We start from the raw sequence: 16,714 nt of genomic DNA, 5'->3' as shown, positions 1-16,714 counted from the left end.
GATAACCACACATCGTTTAAGTTATTACTGCAGCATTGTTAACACATCATTGTTTTATACATTACTGTTCAAAAGTTTGGGGTCACCTATACAATTTTTTATGTGTTTTCCATTAAAAGTCACACTTTTATTCATCAAAAGAGTTGTAAAATGAATCGAAAATATAGTCAAGACGGAGAATAATTTTGCCCTTCAAACTTTGCTTTGGTCAAAGAACCAGAAAAACTGTTTTCAGCTGTGCTAACATAATTGCACAAGGGTTTTCTATCATCCAATAGCCTTCTGACAGATTTAGAATTGGGCCTCTATACACCTATGTACATATTCCATTAATAACCAGACGTTTGCATTTAGAATAGTCGTTTACCACATTAACAATGTATAGAGTGTGTTTCTGATTCATTTAATGTTGTATTCATTGTTAAAAGTGTTTTTCCTCCAAATATAAGGACATTTCTAAGTTACCCCAAACTTTTGAACGGTATATTAAAAGATCCAGTTGGTAAGAAATAGTGACCTCTAATGGTGAGACGACAGAAGGCAGCAGGTATGACTCCTCAGCTCAGTAAACATTCATCCATTCTCCCACTCTATCTGCCATTTCTTTCATTCATTCTTCCTTGCCTCAGAACGTGAAACTTACGACGTAGAACCTAAAGCAAACACCAAAACCAAACACTTCCTATTTCAAGGCGTCTGTACACTTCTGTACACACACTTAGAAATAGTAGTATAGAACATTTTGTGGCAAAACACCACGACAAACAAACCTAACTAACACACTAAGAGCCAAGAGTTTAAAAAAATTGAAAACTCTCTGCTTAGGGCTCCCCTCTACATGGAGCAATTGGACGGGCCCTTCTCGCTGGCGGCGCTGCCCTACAGCCAGATGAATGAGCTGCTGAACCGTACCGGGGACAGAATGTACTCACGGCCGCACGACCCTCCGCCGCCACCTCCCCCCATGCACCCACTGGGAGAGATCAAGCCTCCCTCTGTGATCAGGTGGGACAGGAGGACACACACTCACACACATAACACATAACCTCATTTTATATTTATTTTTTTATGGTTTTGCATAGCAGCATATCCGTGCACCAGAAAGATGCTGCAGCTCTGACATTTCCTTATTATTGACTAGTTGCAGCAACATTCTATTCTAAAAGTCCCCCCCCCGAATCATTTATTTGAGGATTGAAGCCTGACTGAAAAACCCAGGGAAGAAGAAAAGAAGAAGAGGATGATGGAGTGTTGGACGGATAGATAGATGAGTGGGTTTTGTCTCCTGGAGATGAAAGAAAAAGGAAAAGGTTCAGCGAAGGGCAGGATCAATAAAGTGTTAAGGCCACTGAGCGTATTACAGGTTGTTTTTCCGCTGCACTCTTTGGCTGCATATGTCACTGTTTGAAGGAATGGAGAGATCAGAGGGGGTGATTAAGGCTGCGGCTACAGCACCACAGAAACATTGATTTTTTTTTTCTTTAAGTCCTTGCAGCATCTTCCTACATAAATCTGTCCATCCACATCGTTCGCCCTCTGTTCTTATTTACCGTTTCTGACCCATAGATGAGGAAAAAAATGTGAGAAATTCACCCTTTGATTCACGATCACGTTTCCTGTCTCTCATTTTCTCACTTCACCATCTTGCAAATCACTTCCACGCATTACGCAGCGGCTCACGGAGTAGGTATTTACTCAGATACAGCCTCAAGTGTGGCCCGGAGGGGAAAAAAAAACTCTCTTTCTCGCGTTGTGCTTTTTTTGTCTGCAGCAATTTTCTCGGTCGGAGGAAAAAATGATTGTGAACATGTGGCTCTTTGTGTCGCAGCGGCGCGGTTTTAGCCGCTCCATCCACCGTCACAGCCACGGCTTCTTCATAATATACAGGCTTTAATGTAGCCGTTAGCTCAGGAGTGGGATTTCAGTCCACTCCAGTAGAAATAGAACGTTCCAAAAAACTATCACTCTATTCAGACTAATGAACCTCTGTGGTGACACTGCACTTTTTAAAAAAAAAAAAAGTCGCTCTATGAATGATTTCTTCCACCATTTCTCTTGTGTTTTATTTGAGCATTTAATCTGTGATGATGTTTGGTCTTTACAGTAATGTGCAAAAGTCCTGGTGTAATTATTTCTCAGTCACTTCATTTGGAACACGTCCAGAAAATACAGTGAGCAGTTGTAAAATAAAATAACTGGCATAAAAACAGCTTATAGAGGTTAAAGGATGAAGTATTTAGTGTTACCTAACCAACAATAGCACAACCCTGGCTCTCTTAAACCTGTGTATGGAGTGGAAGCCTAATATTCTTTGTCCTACTTTTTTAAGTCAAATAATATCTGCTGTGAAAAAGGTCTATGGTTACACCAGGTTATTTCACGACATGCTTAAGCTTTGTATTAGTATTAGTTAAACTACCAACGAGTCAGTTTTCTCACTGGTGTCCACTCATATATGCCATGTTTTATCGTCTATTTACGTCTCCCATAAATGGGAACGTAATTTACAAAATGTGCTAATGTAGAAGGCCTGAAAATAGAGATTGAGACCATTAACTCCTCAGGAAAATGTTTACCGATGTCATTAATCAAGTGAGAAGTCGGAGTTCTTTTTCGCCTCCCTGGTGGCTGGTCTACTTCCGTCCTACTTCCTCCACTTTTCAAACCGGGAGGCTCCATCCATCTTTATTTACAGTCTATGGAATCGACACTTGACTAAGCTCCACCCCTCTTAGCTACACTGAGAGACTGAGCCTACACTCCTCTGCTGTGTATACACAGTGTGGAGGATGTGGAAATAAAGAGACAACACTGATCTGTGCAATAATCTTTCACTTTGATCTTAAAAGTTTTTGTCTGACTCCCTTCTTAGCTGTCATTATTTCTCTCTCTCTCTCTCTCTCTCCAGCTCCAGTTCGGGTTTTTCCGACAGCAGACCTCAGTCTCCAGCCCGGACAGCAGGCCACAACTCCAACACGCCTCCTCCTCCGCCTCCCCCTCTCCCCCCTCCGCCTCCCCCTTTACCCTCCTCAGGCCTGCGGGGCACCCCTCCTCCTCCCATCCCGCCCCTGCCAGTCCAGCAGCAGCCCCAGGCCATCCCACCTGCCCCTGCTCCTCTTCAGATCGCTCCGGGCGTGCTCCACCCGGCTCCTCCGCCCGTGGCGCCTCCTCTCCACTCCTCCTCCCCGGCACGCCTCCAGCAGGGCCTGGACAAAGGCCAATCCATGGGCTCTGGGACCCAGTCAGATGGCACCATGCTGCCTCCTCCCCCACCGCCTCCCCCTCTGCCACTTCCCGGAGCACGGAGCTCCTCACCGTGTCCGTCGGGCCCGCCGCCCGTGCCGGCCTTCCCCTCAGCCGCAGCCATGGCCTCGCCGCAGACCCTAACCCTCCACGACGTGGGGTCCAAGAGGCACCATCCAGCCAATCTGCCACCTATCAGCGACGCACGCAGTGTCCTGCTGGAGGCCATCAGGAAAGGTAGGACATGGAATCACTGACAGATCAGGACAATGTTTTTGTTTGGGTTTTCTTCATAAATGTCCTGTTTTGCCACTTCCTCCTTCTTCTATTTCAGTAAAGTTTCATTAATACGGAAGAGGATTAGGGCCACACAGGGAAAAAAATATTTGAGTTCTGACTTTAAACTTAGAATTTCGACTTTATTCTCAGAATTCAGAGTTTAAAGTCAAAATTCTGAGAATAGTCAGAAATTCTGAGAATAAAGTCAGAAATTCTGAGTTTTAAAGTCAGAATTTAAACTTTAAAGTCAGAATTCTGTGAATAAAGTCAGAATTCTGAGAACAAAGTCAGAAATTCTGAGTTTTAAGTCAGAATTTAAACTTTAAAGTCTGACTTTAAAGTCAGAATTCTGAGAATAAAGTCAGAACTCAAATATTTTTTCCTTTGTGGCCCTAATCCTCTTCCGTACATTACTGCCCTCTTCTCCTTTACACACCTTTTGGATTACAGATGTTAAGCTAAGATACTTGTTTACATAATATATTTGGGTTTTGGACTGTAAATCAGACAATTTGGTAGTTTGATATTTTTGATAGTCATATTGGGTTTTTTACATTTTGTGTGCAAAACTCCAGTTAAGTATTTCTCTATGTTTTTTCCTTCTTGCAGGCATCCAGCTGCGAAAAGTGGAGGAGCAGCGAGAGCAAGAGGCTAAACACGAGCGAGTCGGCAACGACGTGGCCACCATCTTGTCGCGCCGCATCGCGGTGGAGTACTCGGACTCCGAGGACGAGTCTGAGTTCGATGAAGGAGACTGGATGGAGTAATGGCAGCCAGGGAGATGGGGTAAAAAAAAAAAAAAAGAAGAAGGAAAGAAGCAGCGATGGCAGGAGAAGAATTGTTCAGGTGCCCCCCCCCACCCCACAAAAGAACCCTGCAGTCCACACACCTCGCCATCCTCCTCCAGAAAGAAGAGAAACATCATTGTTGCCCACTTTTCCTCTCTCGGGCTTTTTTATCTCGTCATATCTCTCGTCTCGTCGTGGCTTGTGTCTGGAGGACATCGACCTCGTCCATTTTTCTAGTGTTCCAAGAGAGATTATTTCACACTTATTGTTTTCTGCACTACGACGGGACCTTTGTTTCAGCTGGATTTCCTGTGAGGAAATCCCCCATGTTTACTATTGTTAATACATGACAAAAACATTTTTTTCTTTTTTGAAAAACCACTTTCTTTTATGTACATCTATATATATATAAAAAAAAATGAAGGCAAGTTGCATCTTATAGTTCTCCAGTATAGTTTTGCCACCTGGTGGCCGACCATGGCGTTGATTTAATGCCATTTTATCGTCTTTTTATTTCCCCTCCCCTGCTGAAACGTTTGCAGTTTTAAGAGGCCAGTCGTTGCCGATACTGACCACTACATAAACGGACACTCCGTGTGAAAACTTGCTGGTTTGTCTTTTGTTTTCTCTCTTTTCTCTCCATCAGGACTGATTTTTACCACTAAGAACAAGCATACGATTGTGCGGAAAGGTCACCGAATGATTGTTGTTGTACGGTTGGGGAAAGGAAGAAGGGGAAGTTTGTCACCGATTCCGATGACGTATGTGCACATCCGTCAATTTACATCTCACCATTTACTCCAGGGAAGTAATATGCCAAGAAACTGAGCTCGTCTGTCCAGGTTTGAAGAAGCTCATGTTGACATCAAGCAGATAAACTCTGAGCCTTTGTTTTTAGAAAGGAGCTTTCATCTTATTCTTTCCTGATTTTCCACACACACACACGGACACTGGAAGTGATTTCATTTCCCACCTGTCTTATTGTTCCAGATGATTATTCAGTGCGCCGAGGAAAAACATTACATATATAAATATATAAAAAAAAAAGGTACAAATCTCTCAGCACCAACGAAGGCAGCTTTTTCCTCAGATGCCCCTTTACTGTGTACCTGCCAACTAACGAGAAGCCTTACCTCGTCCGATTCTTCAGCAGCAACGGTTGTTTTAAAAGAAAAAAAAAAAGAAGAAGAAGAAACACTGCATAATCACTGCCTTGTCAGGCCTGAGAGAGGATTGTTGTAGCTCATTTCAAAGAAAGCGTCTGCCATTTTTTCTCTTTTCTGTTCCGTTTGTCCGTTCTTTCTTCTACTTGCCTTATTGTTCGTATGAAACGTATCGTTGAGTTGATGAATGTACTGTGCTGTTACTACTTACCTGCCTGCGCTTGTATGGATTTGCTGTTTCTATGTTTGATGGGTGGGGTTAAAGGATACGGGAGGACGGGGGGGGGGGAGACAGAAACCCTGGTTTGGAAGAAAAAAAAAAGACAAACAGATTAGATCAATACTGTAAAACATGTAACTTATGTAACTGTTGACTGTAACAGTTTGCTTGAATTAATAAAAACCTAATGTTATGTTTCAGCTCGACATGTTACGGGTGTGCTGTTGTTCCAAGTTTCACCTCTTTGTTCTCAGATTACGCGATCAATCGTTCAGATTTTATTATGCAGCACTTTTCATTTTGTGCTTCACGAGAGAAAACGCTGGATTGATTATTGGGAATTTGACACGAGCCTGGATTTGTTTTCTTCAAACATGATTATTAGGTTGAAAACAAACTTCAATGATTGTTTTCACATACATTTAACTAATGTGAAAAGATAATAGTACTTTCTAGGGCATGTGCTTAAAATGCTGGAGCTGGAGGAATTTTGACCAGAGTTCATGGAAAATGAAACAAATAAAAAATAAAGATAGAACCATGTCTTTTCAAGCCATTTTGGTCTAATTTCCCTACACCAGTGTGTGAAGTATATGTGAGGAAAAGGATGGAGAGAGAAAATTATCTTCATGGGAATAAATCGGCCTCATGTAAAAAGACCATAGCTGACTTTTCTGGGCCAATTCACACCACTGTATTTTAAGTGCGACTTCGTCTGTATGTGTTAAGTCTTGTTGGGGTGAGAGCAGTGAGCGTTGAACTGAAAACTCCAGACTCGAGTTGACTCATAAATGGTTAAAAAACAGGGTTTTAGATTTAAACTAACTCTAATGTGGTTTCCCAGATAATCCACATTTGGACCGTATTTGTCAGAAGGGCACAAGGTTAAAATGTCAGTTTCACTGTGACACTGCATTTCCCATTTCAACCTCGTCTCATTTTCATTCGACTCATCTCCTCATCTTCTCACTTTACCTCTCTTCATTTTCTTTTTTCTCCTCTAAACAAAATTGCTGTGGAGTTTTCATGTTCATTTTTTTTGTCCTCTTACACTTCATCCTCTTAAGTCCACAGGCTCAAGTAATAGCACATTATTAAAACCGTGAATACATTTACAGGTAAATCTCATTGTAGTTTACAGAGCTCTGATGCAAGGAGACATAATAAACACAAGAGTATGTTGAAGAAACAGTTTAATTACTAGTTATAGTGCTTATTTTACTCATGCTGGGTCTGGGACGGAGTCCAATTTTTTTTTTACCTTCAAAGAGATTGCCATTTTTTTTGCAAATAATCCACTAAAGTTTAGTGTAAGGCTTATAGGTGCTGTCACAGTGGGCAATAATGCTTATGGAGAACATTCCCTCCCTTTATCTGCTCTTCTCAATAATTTACTGTAATACTATAATTAAAAATAAAACCGTTGCCCTGATGCCCGTGTGTTAGCAGCTTGCATTCCTCTCTACTGTTATCTGCACAGCTGCTTTGGAACAATCCCAAAACTAAAAGTAGTTTTAATGGAAAGCAATTAAACTCTATATGAAATGTTCTCTGTTTAGCGATTGCACATTGTCTTTATATTAGCTATTTTAAATGACTAACTCTGGATTAATGCAACTCACCAAGACAAGAAACAAAACACAAATCTGTTTATCAACAGTTTATTACAAAATAATATTCTATCAAGGTGTTTGAAAGATTTGGAGTGTGTAATAAAAATGATAAAGTAGACACTGAATACAGGAACGTGTGTATACAAGAAATACTGTACATGCACAGATGCATCAAACCACTAAAAATAGAAGGCATGTATTTATTTACAGTAAAAATACTGTAGATAAATTCAGTACATCACCTCAGAAAAAAACACTATTCACTATTTTCATCGTTTAAATACTGGTGTTGGATAAGAGGAAATTTAACAAACTGGGAAACATGGTATACTAAAATGGATTTAATCTCATTTTGTACACGTTGTTTGCACTTAATTATCAGCCTTAAAACAACGGCCAGGATTAATGACACAATAAGAACGTGTGAATCTCCAGCTGCTTTAGATGGAACACAACAAAGATTTAATTAAAAGCAGAAAAACACAAGCAATGCTGTCAAAACAACATTATCCCCCCCTTTAAAATAGCTAATATGTAGAAGTAAATGATATTATACAGTGAATATTAAGATGTCTAGTAACTGCTGTAAGTTATGGTCATATTTTTCACATAAGGCTCAGCACTTGCAATTCCATCTCACTGATACAGTTAATATTCAGGATGGTAAAAACAACTCATTTGCAGGTATACAGTGCGTCATCTGAAAGACTCAGATCTGCATTGCCGGTCTGACTGATGAAAGGTTTATGCTGCTGCAGCATTTGGAAAGGTAAGAAATCTGTGTCGGTTTCATCACTTAACTTTGAGGGTGTTGTTCTTCCGTCGAGGTGGCTCCTTCTGGACCTGACGGGCCCGAGTGCCCAGTCCCAGAGACTGCAGAGACTCGCTGACGAAGCGCTGCGTGGGAGACACACACAGCATCACCAACAACTTGGCATCACCACCTTGTGGACAAGACGGAGAGAAGCAAGATTGGAACAACACACATGAGAATAAGAGACATGGATCCCACATTAAAAAAGAGAGAAAGCGTGTTTGTGCGTCACCTATAGAATCCTGAAGCAGATGAGTCAGTTTACTATTCCTGTACGGGATGTGAGGCCTCTGCTCGGCCAGAGCTCCCAGGACATCAGACAGAGCAGAGAGGCTGCGGTTTATGCAGGACACCTCCCACAGTGCACCACCTGTAGCTCCACACATGCCTGATACACAAGCACACACACATTTACACTCACTGGACACTTTCACAGGTACACAGGACAGCAGGTCCTCCTTTTTCAGACCATTCTCAGACCATTCTCTGTATGAAAATCCCACTTGTACTATAGCATCTCAATTACGCAAGCTGAATGTTATAATTTGGCTTGATAAGAAGTTTATGTGCCGGTTAAAATCTTATGAGAAAACGCCAGTGTTCTTAAGATGTCAACCAAATTAACACACTCACCAACGCACTCACTCCCTGCCAGATCCACCAGCTGCAGCCTGGTCCTGAATGGAGTCTGTGAGATACTGTGTCGAGGGGAAGGACACGGGGAATCCAACGGTGAAAGGCAGGGAGAGGAGGCAGGGCTTGTGGAGAGTGAGTTGTGGGCAGCGGGGTTGGCGCGGCGACAACGAGGACTCCACCTATCCATCATGGTGGACTGCTGCATGTCCTTCTTGGCACTCTGTAGCCTGCGGGCTGCACAGAAGAGGAGAGAGAGGTCACAGTGCTGAAGGATGTGGCCAACAGGAGTGATTTATGTTACTGTGAGTGGAGGTGAATGAGTCTCACTCAGGGCCAGTGCATTGGGACTCTTAGAGGATATAGTGAGCGTGACAATGAGGTGAGAGCGAGAGGACTCAGCGTGAACCAGGGTGGGACAACGAGTCCTGAGTTTCAGAATGTTGCAGATGATCTGCATCACCTCGGAGGTGTTAAACACTGGCCTGCAAAACACATAGAAGGTACAATTTAAAAATGTGGAAGAGAGACACTTTATATTGCTAAGCTTCAGTGGATTGAACTGAGCTTATTTTTTGCTGTGCCTGCAAAAGCTGCAAAGACTGTATAACAAAAAACAAAACAATAAGTACTCACTCGTATGTCAGGGATGGGACCTGGCTGGTGCCAGAGGAGGTGGTGATGACGTCTCTGCGCTGGCCGACCACGTTTCCCTGCTCATCTTTAGCCAGCAGGTCAAACACCTCGTTGTTGTAGACTTCTATCACTGACACCTCCACTGTGTGGCTGTGTTCAGGCTTCTCTGAAATCAGCCTGAGTCACACACACAAATACACAACAAATTATAAATATATTCATGTTGTGACACAATAGGCTATGATTTTGTTTCTGACACACAGTAAATTAATGGTAGCAGAGCACAGAAATACATTGCTTTCCACTTGAATGTATCCAACAACTGCTGTAGAGTTTAATGCATAAATAAAAGTAAACCATCAATTCTCTCTCACCGAAACAGCTCCGCAGCAGCCTTGGGGATAATACCCTGCTGCGTCTCCTGCTGTGTTGTTGAGTTTTCTTCTGGCAAACGGGATCCCATCATGGTGTGAGTCTTTCCACTCCCTGTCTGTCCGTACGCCATGATGCAAACATTATAGCTGCAGGGGCAGAAGAGAGCAGACATTCAAATAATGCATATTATACCGTTTCTCTTTTGAACCCCCCTTTCATCCTTTCATGCAGTGTAGTGTTTAAAGAAAATACTTTTTATCTCCAGATAGTCCTGATTGTGTCACTTACCCATCCAGTAGGGATGTAAGGAGGGGCTTGACTTCATCAAACACAACATCCTGGGAATCCTCCGGACCATGCACCCTAAAAAAACATCACCCAGTATATATTATTATATATAGTAATAGGCATTAAACTCCATGTTATGGATTACCTGCTTGCAAATAAACTGCCATTCCAAATCTGTTGTCCACACAGCAGTCACGTATATTGTTTTATACAATAATACTGCATCTATTTTTATAAATCAACTCCTGGTACTTGACTTTGCTGTGTGCACTTGCATGGTTGTGTGTCTGTTTTGTTGTATTCACCTTGCCACTATTAACTAATTGGCTCAGTGAGACTGATAAAGATGCTTGAAATGAACTTACCTCTCAAACTCAAAAATCCTGTTTTGCACCGGCATCCCTGGCTTCAGGCAGTTCACCATCACTGTGTCCTGAAAACCGAGATAATGAAAAGTGAGGAAACTAAGACAAGTGAGCAGCAACTAAATCATATCTAAGAATCAAGTGCAACTCACATCACTAACCGCATAGACCACTTGCTCTGATGATGCAGGCCTGAACAAGGACAACATTACAAGGACAATGTTTTATCATGCTGTATTTTTGTTGTGTGGACACATGATGCATGTTGTGTTGACCCACCTAGACCCAGAGGTCAAGGACTGGACATGGTCCAAAGGTAAAACTGGTCGCACCCTACAGTGAACTCTAATGTTCCCTCTCAGCTCCTGTCACAAGACAACGGAGGACAAAAATATATGTGCGACTTGTCACCTTGACTAGAACACTGAGTCTTTTTAGAGCAAACATGGCCATGAATCATCTTTCCTCCTCACCACCAGCGTGTTGTGAATTTCTTTCCTCCGCTGCCTCTCGGCCCCGCACCTCTCCTTCTCCTCCTCCAGAGAGCGCTCCAGAGCTGCAACACGGGCCTGCAAGTCTGAGTATGGAAGGCACAGAGTTTATATATACGTTTACTTTGAGAAAAACAAGATGACAGATGCTAGAAAAACCTCCACTAGACTGGACAGTGATGCACCAAGCATGGGTCAGTTTTGCTGTGAATGAAAATGCGTTCTGTAACACACAATCTCTGGGTTTTGGCCATCCTCCAGTACACATGTAGACACACCTGCCATCAAACTCACAGGAATAGATGGAGCAGAACATAAATGGAACAGGAGAGCAAGATATTTCTCTGGAAAAAAAACCTCCAGGATTTGTCTCTTTAGTTAGTGTCCTACAACCAAACCTGGGTGATTCTAACAAAACTTGACTGACTTGATCAAATCTTTAGATATTCAAATATTCTATTCCATGCTCTATTCACAGCTCTATAATGAAAAACAAATAATCAATGGCAAGTACAGTGCATCAAAGAACACAAATGACAACACACAATATATTCACTATCGTGTTGCATGCAGGTTAGTAGGTACATTTCTATATTCTTCCAATTTTAACTGGCAAAAAAGGTGAAGAAAGACCATTTTCTTTAGAGCAGCATGTTGTTAGTGTTATGTGCTGCAGAGCATGTGCTCGGGCTTATGTCAAAGCATTTGACGACATTCAGTTTCCACCTATCACCAGAGCCCAAAGGACCAGCTGACTTGTTGGACAGTGTACAACATTCAACCTTGGACAAACACAAAGCGAGAGGATTACAACACACAAGCCTTAATGGAGCCAGCGCATAACCTCTAAGCAGTGGCATGCTCTACTTTCTTAAATATAAATCTTCAAAGATAGTCTTTTTAAAGTAGACTATCCACAGTGACCACAGCTCCACAGTAGTAAGGACAGAGTGTACAGTAAAGATACAGCTCAGAAGTCACTGGTGTGTAAGGAACTGCAAGAACATAATGTGCTGCACGTCCATTGATAGTTCTGAGACAAAATCCCATAATAGGTACAATTACATATAAAAAAAAAGGTGCTTTTCTTCTAATCATCTCGACACGCTGTACCAGCGCTCCACCAAGTGATGCCCAAATTTAAGATCTGGTACCAAACAGACATTACATTTTAAGCTGAATCTACCCGCTGACTCACCCTGGACATAGTCACCGTGGTGACCGTTTAGGGAAGTCCTCACTTGTCCTACTTTCTCCAGTAGCTGCTTGCTCTGCTCCTCCAGCTCGGTGGAAAAACTCACATACACTGCAAACACCTCACTCAGGTCCTGTTTCAAAACCTGCCACAAACACACACAGACAACATATCAAGTAAAAAACATAAAGACAACTCAAAACACATCATGTCCACTCACACAAACATACAGACGTATTTATACCTGGACCTCAGACAGGAGTTTGACGAGGGATGTGCGGGTTATGTCCTGTGCATTTCTCTGCTGCTGATGATGATGATGAAGGTTCTGGGCCTTGGTCTTCTCTTCATGTTCATGATGCAGTTTCTCCAGACACTGAAATGTTCACAAACCAGGGCCCAAAACACATTACACACATGTATGCGTCTTAGAAGAAATAATGTGCGTAAAGCATGAAGGAACAATTCACTCACAAAAAAGGTGTTGAATCATTCAGGAGAAAAATAATATTATACAAAGCTATTGCAGAACGGAAATATTCTCACCTCTGCAAGCCTTAAATGAAGAATGGCATTCTGAGTCTCCAGTTCTAGTATTCGCTCTTCTTTGCTCTGTAAACATAAATACATGCATCACAAAATGTTTGTGTTTATACGGAGTAAAGCAAGAGGCAGCAAATCAAATGACAAAGAGAAAGATTATGCCATTCATTCATGACTGTTTTACCCTCAGTTTGTGCTCCAGCAGATGGACCTGATGAGCAAATATTCGGTCCCGGTTTATGAAAAGAGGCATGTTTTTTGTTTCAAAACAAACAAAAAGAGCGAGAGAAAGAAAAACTAACAGAGGCAGAAGAATGAGTGGCCTCCGCTAAACATGTCACGTCCTCTCAGGTTAGATAATCTGATTAGGGGAGCTCAATAATGACTCTCTCAGCCGCTCACCTCTCTACGTCACAGCTAACAGCCTCCAACATCTAAATTAAGTCCAAAACGTGCTTCCAGTGATTAATTATTGAACACAATATTTCATTTTGTTGTCACAACCCCAACTGTGTTCATGTAAAACAGTAACTAGGTCCTTTTCTGTCACTTCTAGAAAACGATTTTACGTGAGTGAACATTGTTGGCTGTAGGGTAAACACACGAGGCATCTCAAACAGTCAAAGAGCAGCATTAGTATTGTACATTCTACTTACTGTAGGCTTAAAAAGGACTCGAAAAGACCTCACATCAGTCAACAGTGTTGTGAAAAATTAATACAGTATAAAAACAATACGTTTATTTTCGGCTTAACAAAACCTAGCATCTTTGCTAATGTGCTGTAGCTAAAGTCACGCACACAGGTGTTGTTAATGAAACTTTAATTAACCGTGTGAGAGGTCTGTTGTCGCCGACAGGGGGCAGCAGAGCCTCTGAGGACACTAAAACATTACGTAGAGGAAGAAGAGGAAGAAGCACTTCCGCAGTGTCACAGTTCATTGAAACCTCGTATAAACTGTCTGTCAGACTCAGCAGTTGGTTTTGGTGAAAAAATGACTAAAGTCAAGGACAAAAGAAAAGAGAAAATCAGCGTCGCCACTGAGGTGAGGCGTCACAAGGTGTCCGTTTACCCTTCGTTAGCTATTAGCGCTTTAGCTCGGCTAGGCTTCATTTTTGCTCGCGTGCATTTCGTGTGCAGCTTGTTTCAATGTCTTTCAGTTACTGTGACGTGTGTGTGTTTATTTCACTCTGCTGATTTAATCATGTCATCACCTGTACACGCATGTCATTTATAGATTGACCGAGTGGAGGACCGACGGGCGCGTTGCCAGGACAACCTGGAGATGGCGGAGTTTAAGAGCAGGAAGGAGCAGCTCTCTGATAAGGAGAGGTGAGGAGGAGGGTGATGACCTGGACTGTCCAGTCCAGGTTTGACACGTATAAGTATAGAGGTTTTAGATCTGGACCGGGTCTAATTTGGTCTAGGTGCAGAAAAAGAGCAGTGAAATGTCCCTTTCTCTGGATTTGTGTCTAATATCACAAATAAAATAAAAGTAGTGGGGCTCAGGGCTGACTAGGTAGGGGTTCAGACTACGTTAAAGGTGCATTATGTAATAAATCTAAAGAAACTGGCCATAAAATCCTCCTAATATGTCACAGAGACTCAGGAATAATGTTCATATAACATACTGAACTCGCCAACAACAACAGTACAGCCAAAATATTCACATACAAAAATATATTTTGCAGACTGCAAATCATGTTCATGTTTTGAAATCATGTCTTGGCATGTGGCGCCACCTACCGCTGTCTACCAATCATTGCAGTCAGTAGATTCTCAGTTGCCGAGCAACCACAGGCCAGTTACATCTGAGCTACAATGGCGGCGAAAACGAAACCTAAAAGACATCGGTATTTTGAATTTGAGTGTAGTAACTGTTGTTGGCCACGTTCTTACATATGGCGCCTTTAAGTAAATTAATTGTGTGCAATGCACGGTCAAAGCAGTAACAAAATAAATAAAGGATCAGCCGCTTAGAGGAGTAAATTAATTTCTCTTAACTTTTCCCTCAGCTGCCAAATCTCAGGCTGTGAATCTGATGCCAACTTCAGTGTCGTATGGTGATGATTATTAACAATCATTATGAACATGACAGTCATGCTGTTTTAATCGACTTGAAAAATCATCCTCTGATGAATGTTAATTAGTGGTTTTCCCTCATCATACTGTGTCTCATCCACAAAGTAAAACCCCTCTAATTGTGTTGTTTGTCTTTCTGCTTCACAGGCAGGAACTGGAAGAAGAAATGACAATCATGAAGGAAAGGGTGCAAAAGTTAGGTGAGGATCTGTTACTCTTCAGTGATGGTTGGCTGAATATGTTGGGCTAAGATAAAATCCAGACAGCATATATACATATATATGTTTCTTTTCAGTTGTGTACACAATAACGTTTTCCTCAGAAACACTGACATCCATATCTTGTTTTCCCATTTTTTAGACAAAGAGCTGTCGACTTTAAGAGGGGAGAATCGGAAGAACATGCTCCTGTCAGTTGCTCTGCTCGCTGTCAGCGCTGTGCTCTACTTTGTGTTTTTCGACAGTGAAGAAAACTCATGATTTCACACAGGGACCTTTTGAATGAACGACTTCTAGATTTTTTTTAGCTACATGAAAAAGAGGTGAGGATCTGTGCTGATGAAATACCTCAGATCAGCCTTTAGATGGCAGCATTTTATCATCCGGTCTTCTGTCTGGTTTAATCCTGCAGTCCAACCACAGCTTCTTTAACAGGGACATGATGACTAACCATGGTGGAACAGTTTATAATGGTCTGTTCTTCCATCTACATGTATTTCTCTGTCAGTGGAGCTGATTTTATCTCACTTCTCTCTGTCAGCAGCATTTTTTGTTTTTGCTATTTGAATAATTCCACTTGATTATCAGGTAACGAAATTGAATGATTCATCCATGTGTGATTTACCTGTTATACCATGATAATGATAATCCTAATGCACATGTTGGACTGGATCTGCACCTGTAAAGAAACAATTGGAACACAAGAGTGGCTTTAACTCAGTTTATATGCAGTTACTTCTTTACTTTTATTAGTTTACAGTTAATTATGATATTCAAGATGACAAATAAATGCCATAAATACATGAATGTAACGTTACTGTATGTTATATATTGCTATTACTTGGTGCCAATTAAGACATGATCCCTGTTCTGTACAGAACAGACTGTGAGATTATGGTTTTCTTTTTAATTGTGAGCCGTTTATAAATGACATACAAAAGATATTCTTTAATGTCTTTGTGTTAACTATTATTAAAGCACAGTTAGTTTTGGCCTTTGCAGTGCATTTAAAAGTATATTTATATAAAAAACAATAGTAGTTCATGACATTGTAATACATTGTAAATGTCATAATAAACTTTTCTAATGAAAGTTCTTTGTCGTTCTTTCCAAATTAGTGCATTAGTTTGATGCTGGGGTCGGGATTAGAAGAGTAAATGTTCATCCACGTGTGTTTAGCATAAGTATGAGAGGATAATCTGAGAATATTCTCCCTCTTCTGAGAGGATAAAAATATAGAAGAGTGTAGCTTTTATAAGAGTCAAAACTCATTTTATCCCGTCTCCTCTTCAATACACATTTTCCTATTAAGGACTTAAATGGACCTAAAAATAATAGCTGCGTTGCAATCATCTAAAAAAAATCTAATTTAAACTGTATGACTGTATGATTTTTTTCAGTTTTAGCTTAAATGAGCTTCCCTTTCACTGTTCATCCTTTGAAAGTTGCAAAAAAAACATTTTAATGTACTAGTTTTATTCCTGTAGCCCTTTCCCCCTTTAGTCTTATAATTAAAGATACACTTTAATTTGCCCTTTTGTCAGCAGATCATCATAACTATATATATAATTAACCTATAATGTGTCAGGCCATTTCAGAATGATTCAAATCGTTCTCACAGATCACACCATACTAATTATAGTGAATTCTGTCTTTTAATAGCAATTCTTTCCTGTAAGAAAAACACACGATCAGGCTTTGTCTTTGTTTCAGATGCACAATCAGGGGTAGTTTGTTGTGGTGGTGGTGGTGGGACAATTCATCCAAATG

The 16,714-nt window shown here is 41.2% G+C and overlaps 3 protein-coding genes across 3 annotated transcripts in view; 2 read left to right on the top strand and 1 right to left on the bottom strand.

The window, feature by feature from the left end:
- Window positions 1-5,667, top strand: part of wasf1 (WASP family member 1) — a 58,139-nt gene extending 52,472 nt beyond the window's left edge. The window contains exons 9-11 of the mRNA XM_083898833.1: window positions 826-1,005; window positions 2,909-3,480; window positions 4,132-5,667. Coding sequence (XP_083754959.1) covers window positions 826-1,005; window positions 2,909-3,480; window positions 4,132-4,289 — 910 coding nt within the window. The 3' untranslated portion in view covers window positions 4,290-5,667. The remainder of the gene's footprint in view (window positions 1-825; window positions 1,006-2,908; window positions 3,481-4,131) is intronic.
- A 2,431-nt stretch (window positions 5,668-8,098) lies between these two features.
- kif25 (kinesin family member 25) lies at window positions 8,099-12,899 on the bottom strand (the record flags this gene model as incomplete). The annotated part of the gene is made up of 15 exons (XM_083898797.1): window positions 8,099-8,250; window positions 8,353-8,508; window positions 8,754-8,990; window positions 9,084-9,238; window positions 9,390-9,566; window positions 9,764-9,910; window positions 10,053-10,127; window positions 10,418-10,485; window positions 10,570-10,609; window positions 10,697-10,782; window positions 10,891-10,994; window positions 12,107-12,248; window positions 12,348-12,479; window positions 12,650-12,715; window positions 12,831-12,899. 15 exons carry the CDS (start codon window positions 12,897-12,899, stop codon window positions 8,099-8,101), a joined length of 1,806 nt encoding a protein of 601 aa, XP_083754923.1.
- A 679-nt stretch (window positions 12,900-13,578) lies between these two features.
- ccdc167 (coiled-coil domain containing 167) lies at window positions 13,579-15,912 on the top strand. Its single transcript, XM_083898965.1, has 4 exons — window positions 13,579-13,689; window positions 13,882-13,976; window positions 14,874-14,926; window positions 15,087-15,912. The coding sequence occupies exons 1-4, from the start codon at window positions 13,639-13,641 to the stop codon at window positions 15,203-15,205; spliced, it is 318 nt and encodes a 105-aa protein (XP_083755091.1). The 5' UTR covers window positions 13,579-13,638; the 3' UTR covers window positions 15,206-15,912.
- Window positions 15,913-16,714: the final 802 nt, after the last annotated feature.

This window comes from Microchirus variegatus (genome assembly GCF_963457635.1).
Source record: "Microchirus variegatus genome assembly, chromosome: 12".
Taxonomy (NCBI): Eukaryota; Metazoa; Chordata; class Actinopteri; order Pleuronectiformes; family Soleidae; genus Microchirus; species Microchirus variegatus.
Note: the sequence above shows the minus strand (reverse complement) of the source record. Positions and strands in the feature narration are given on the sequence as shown.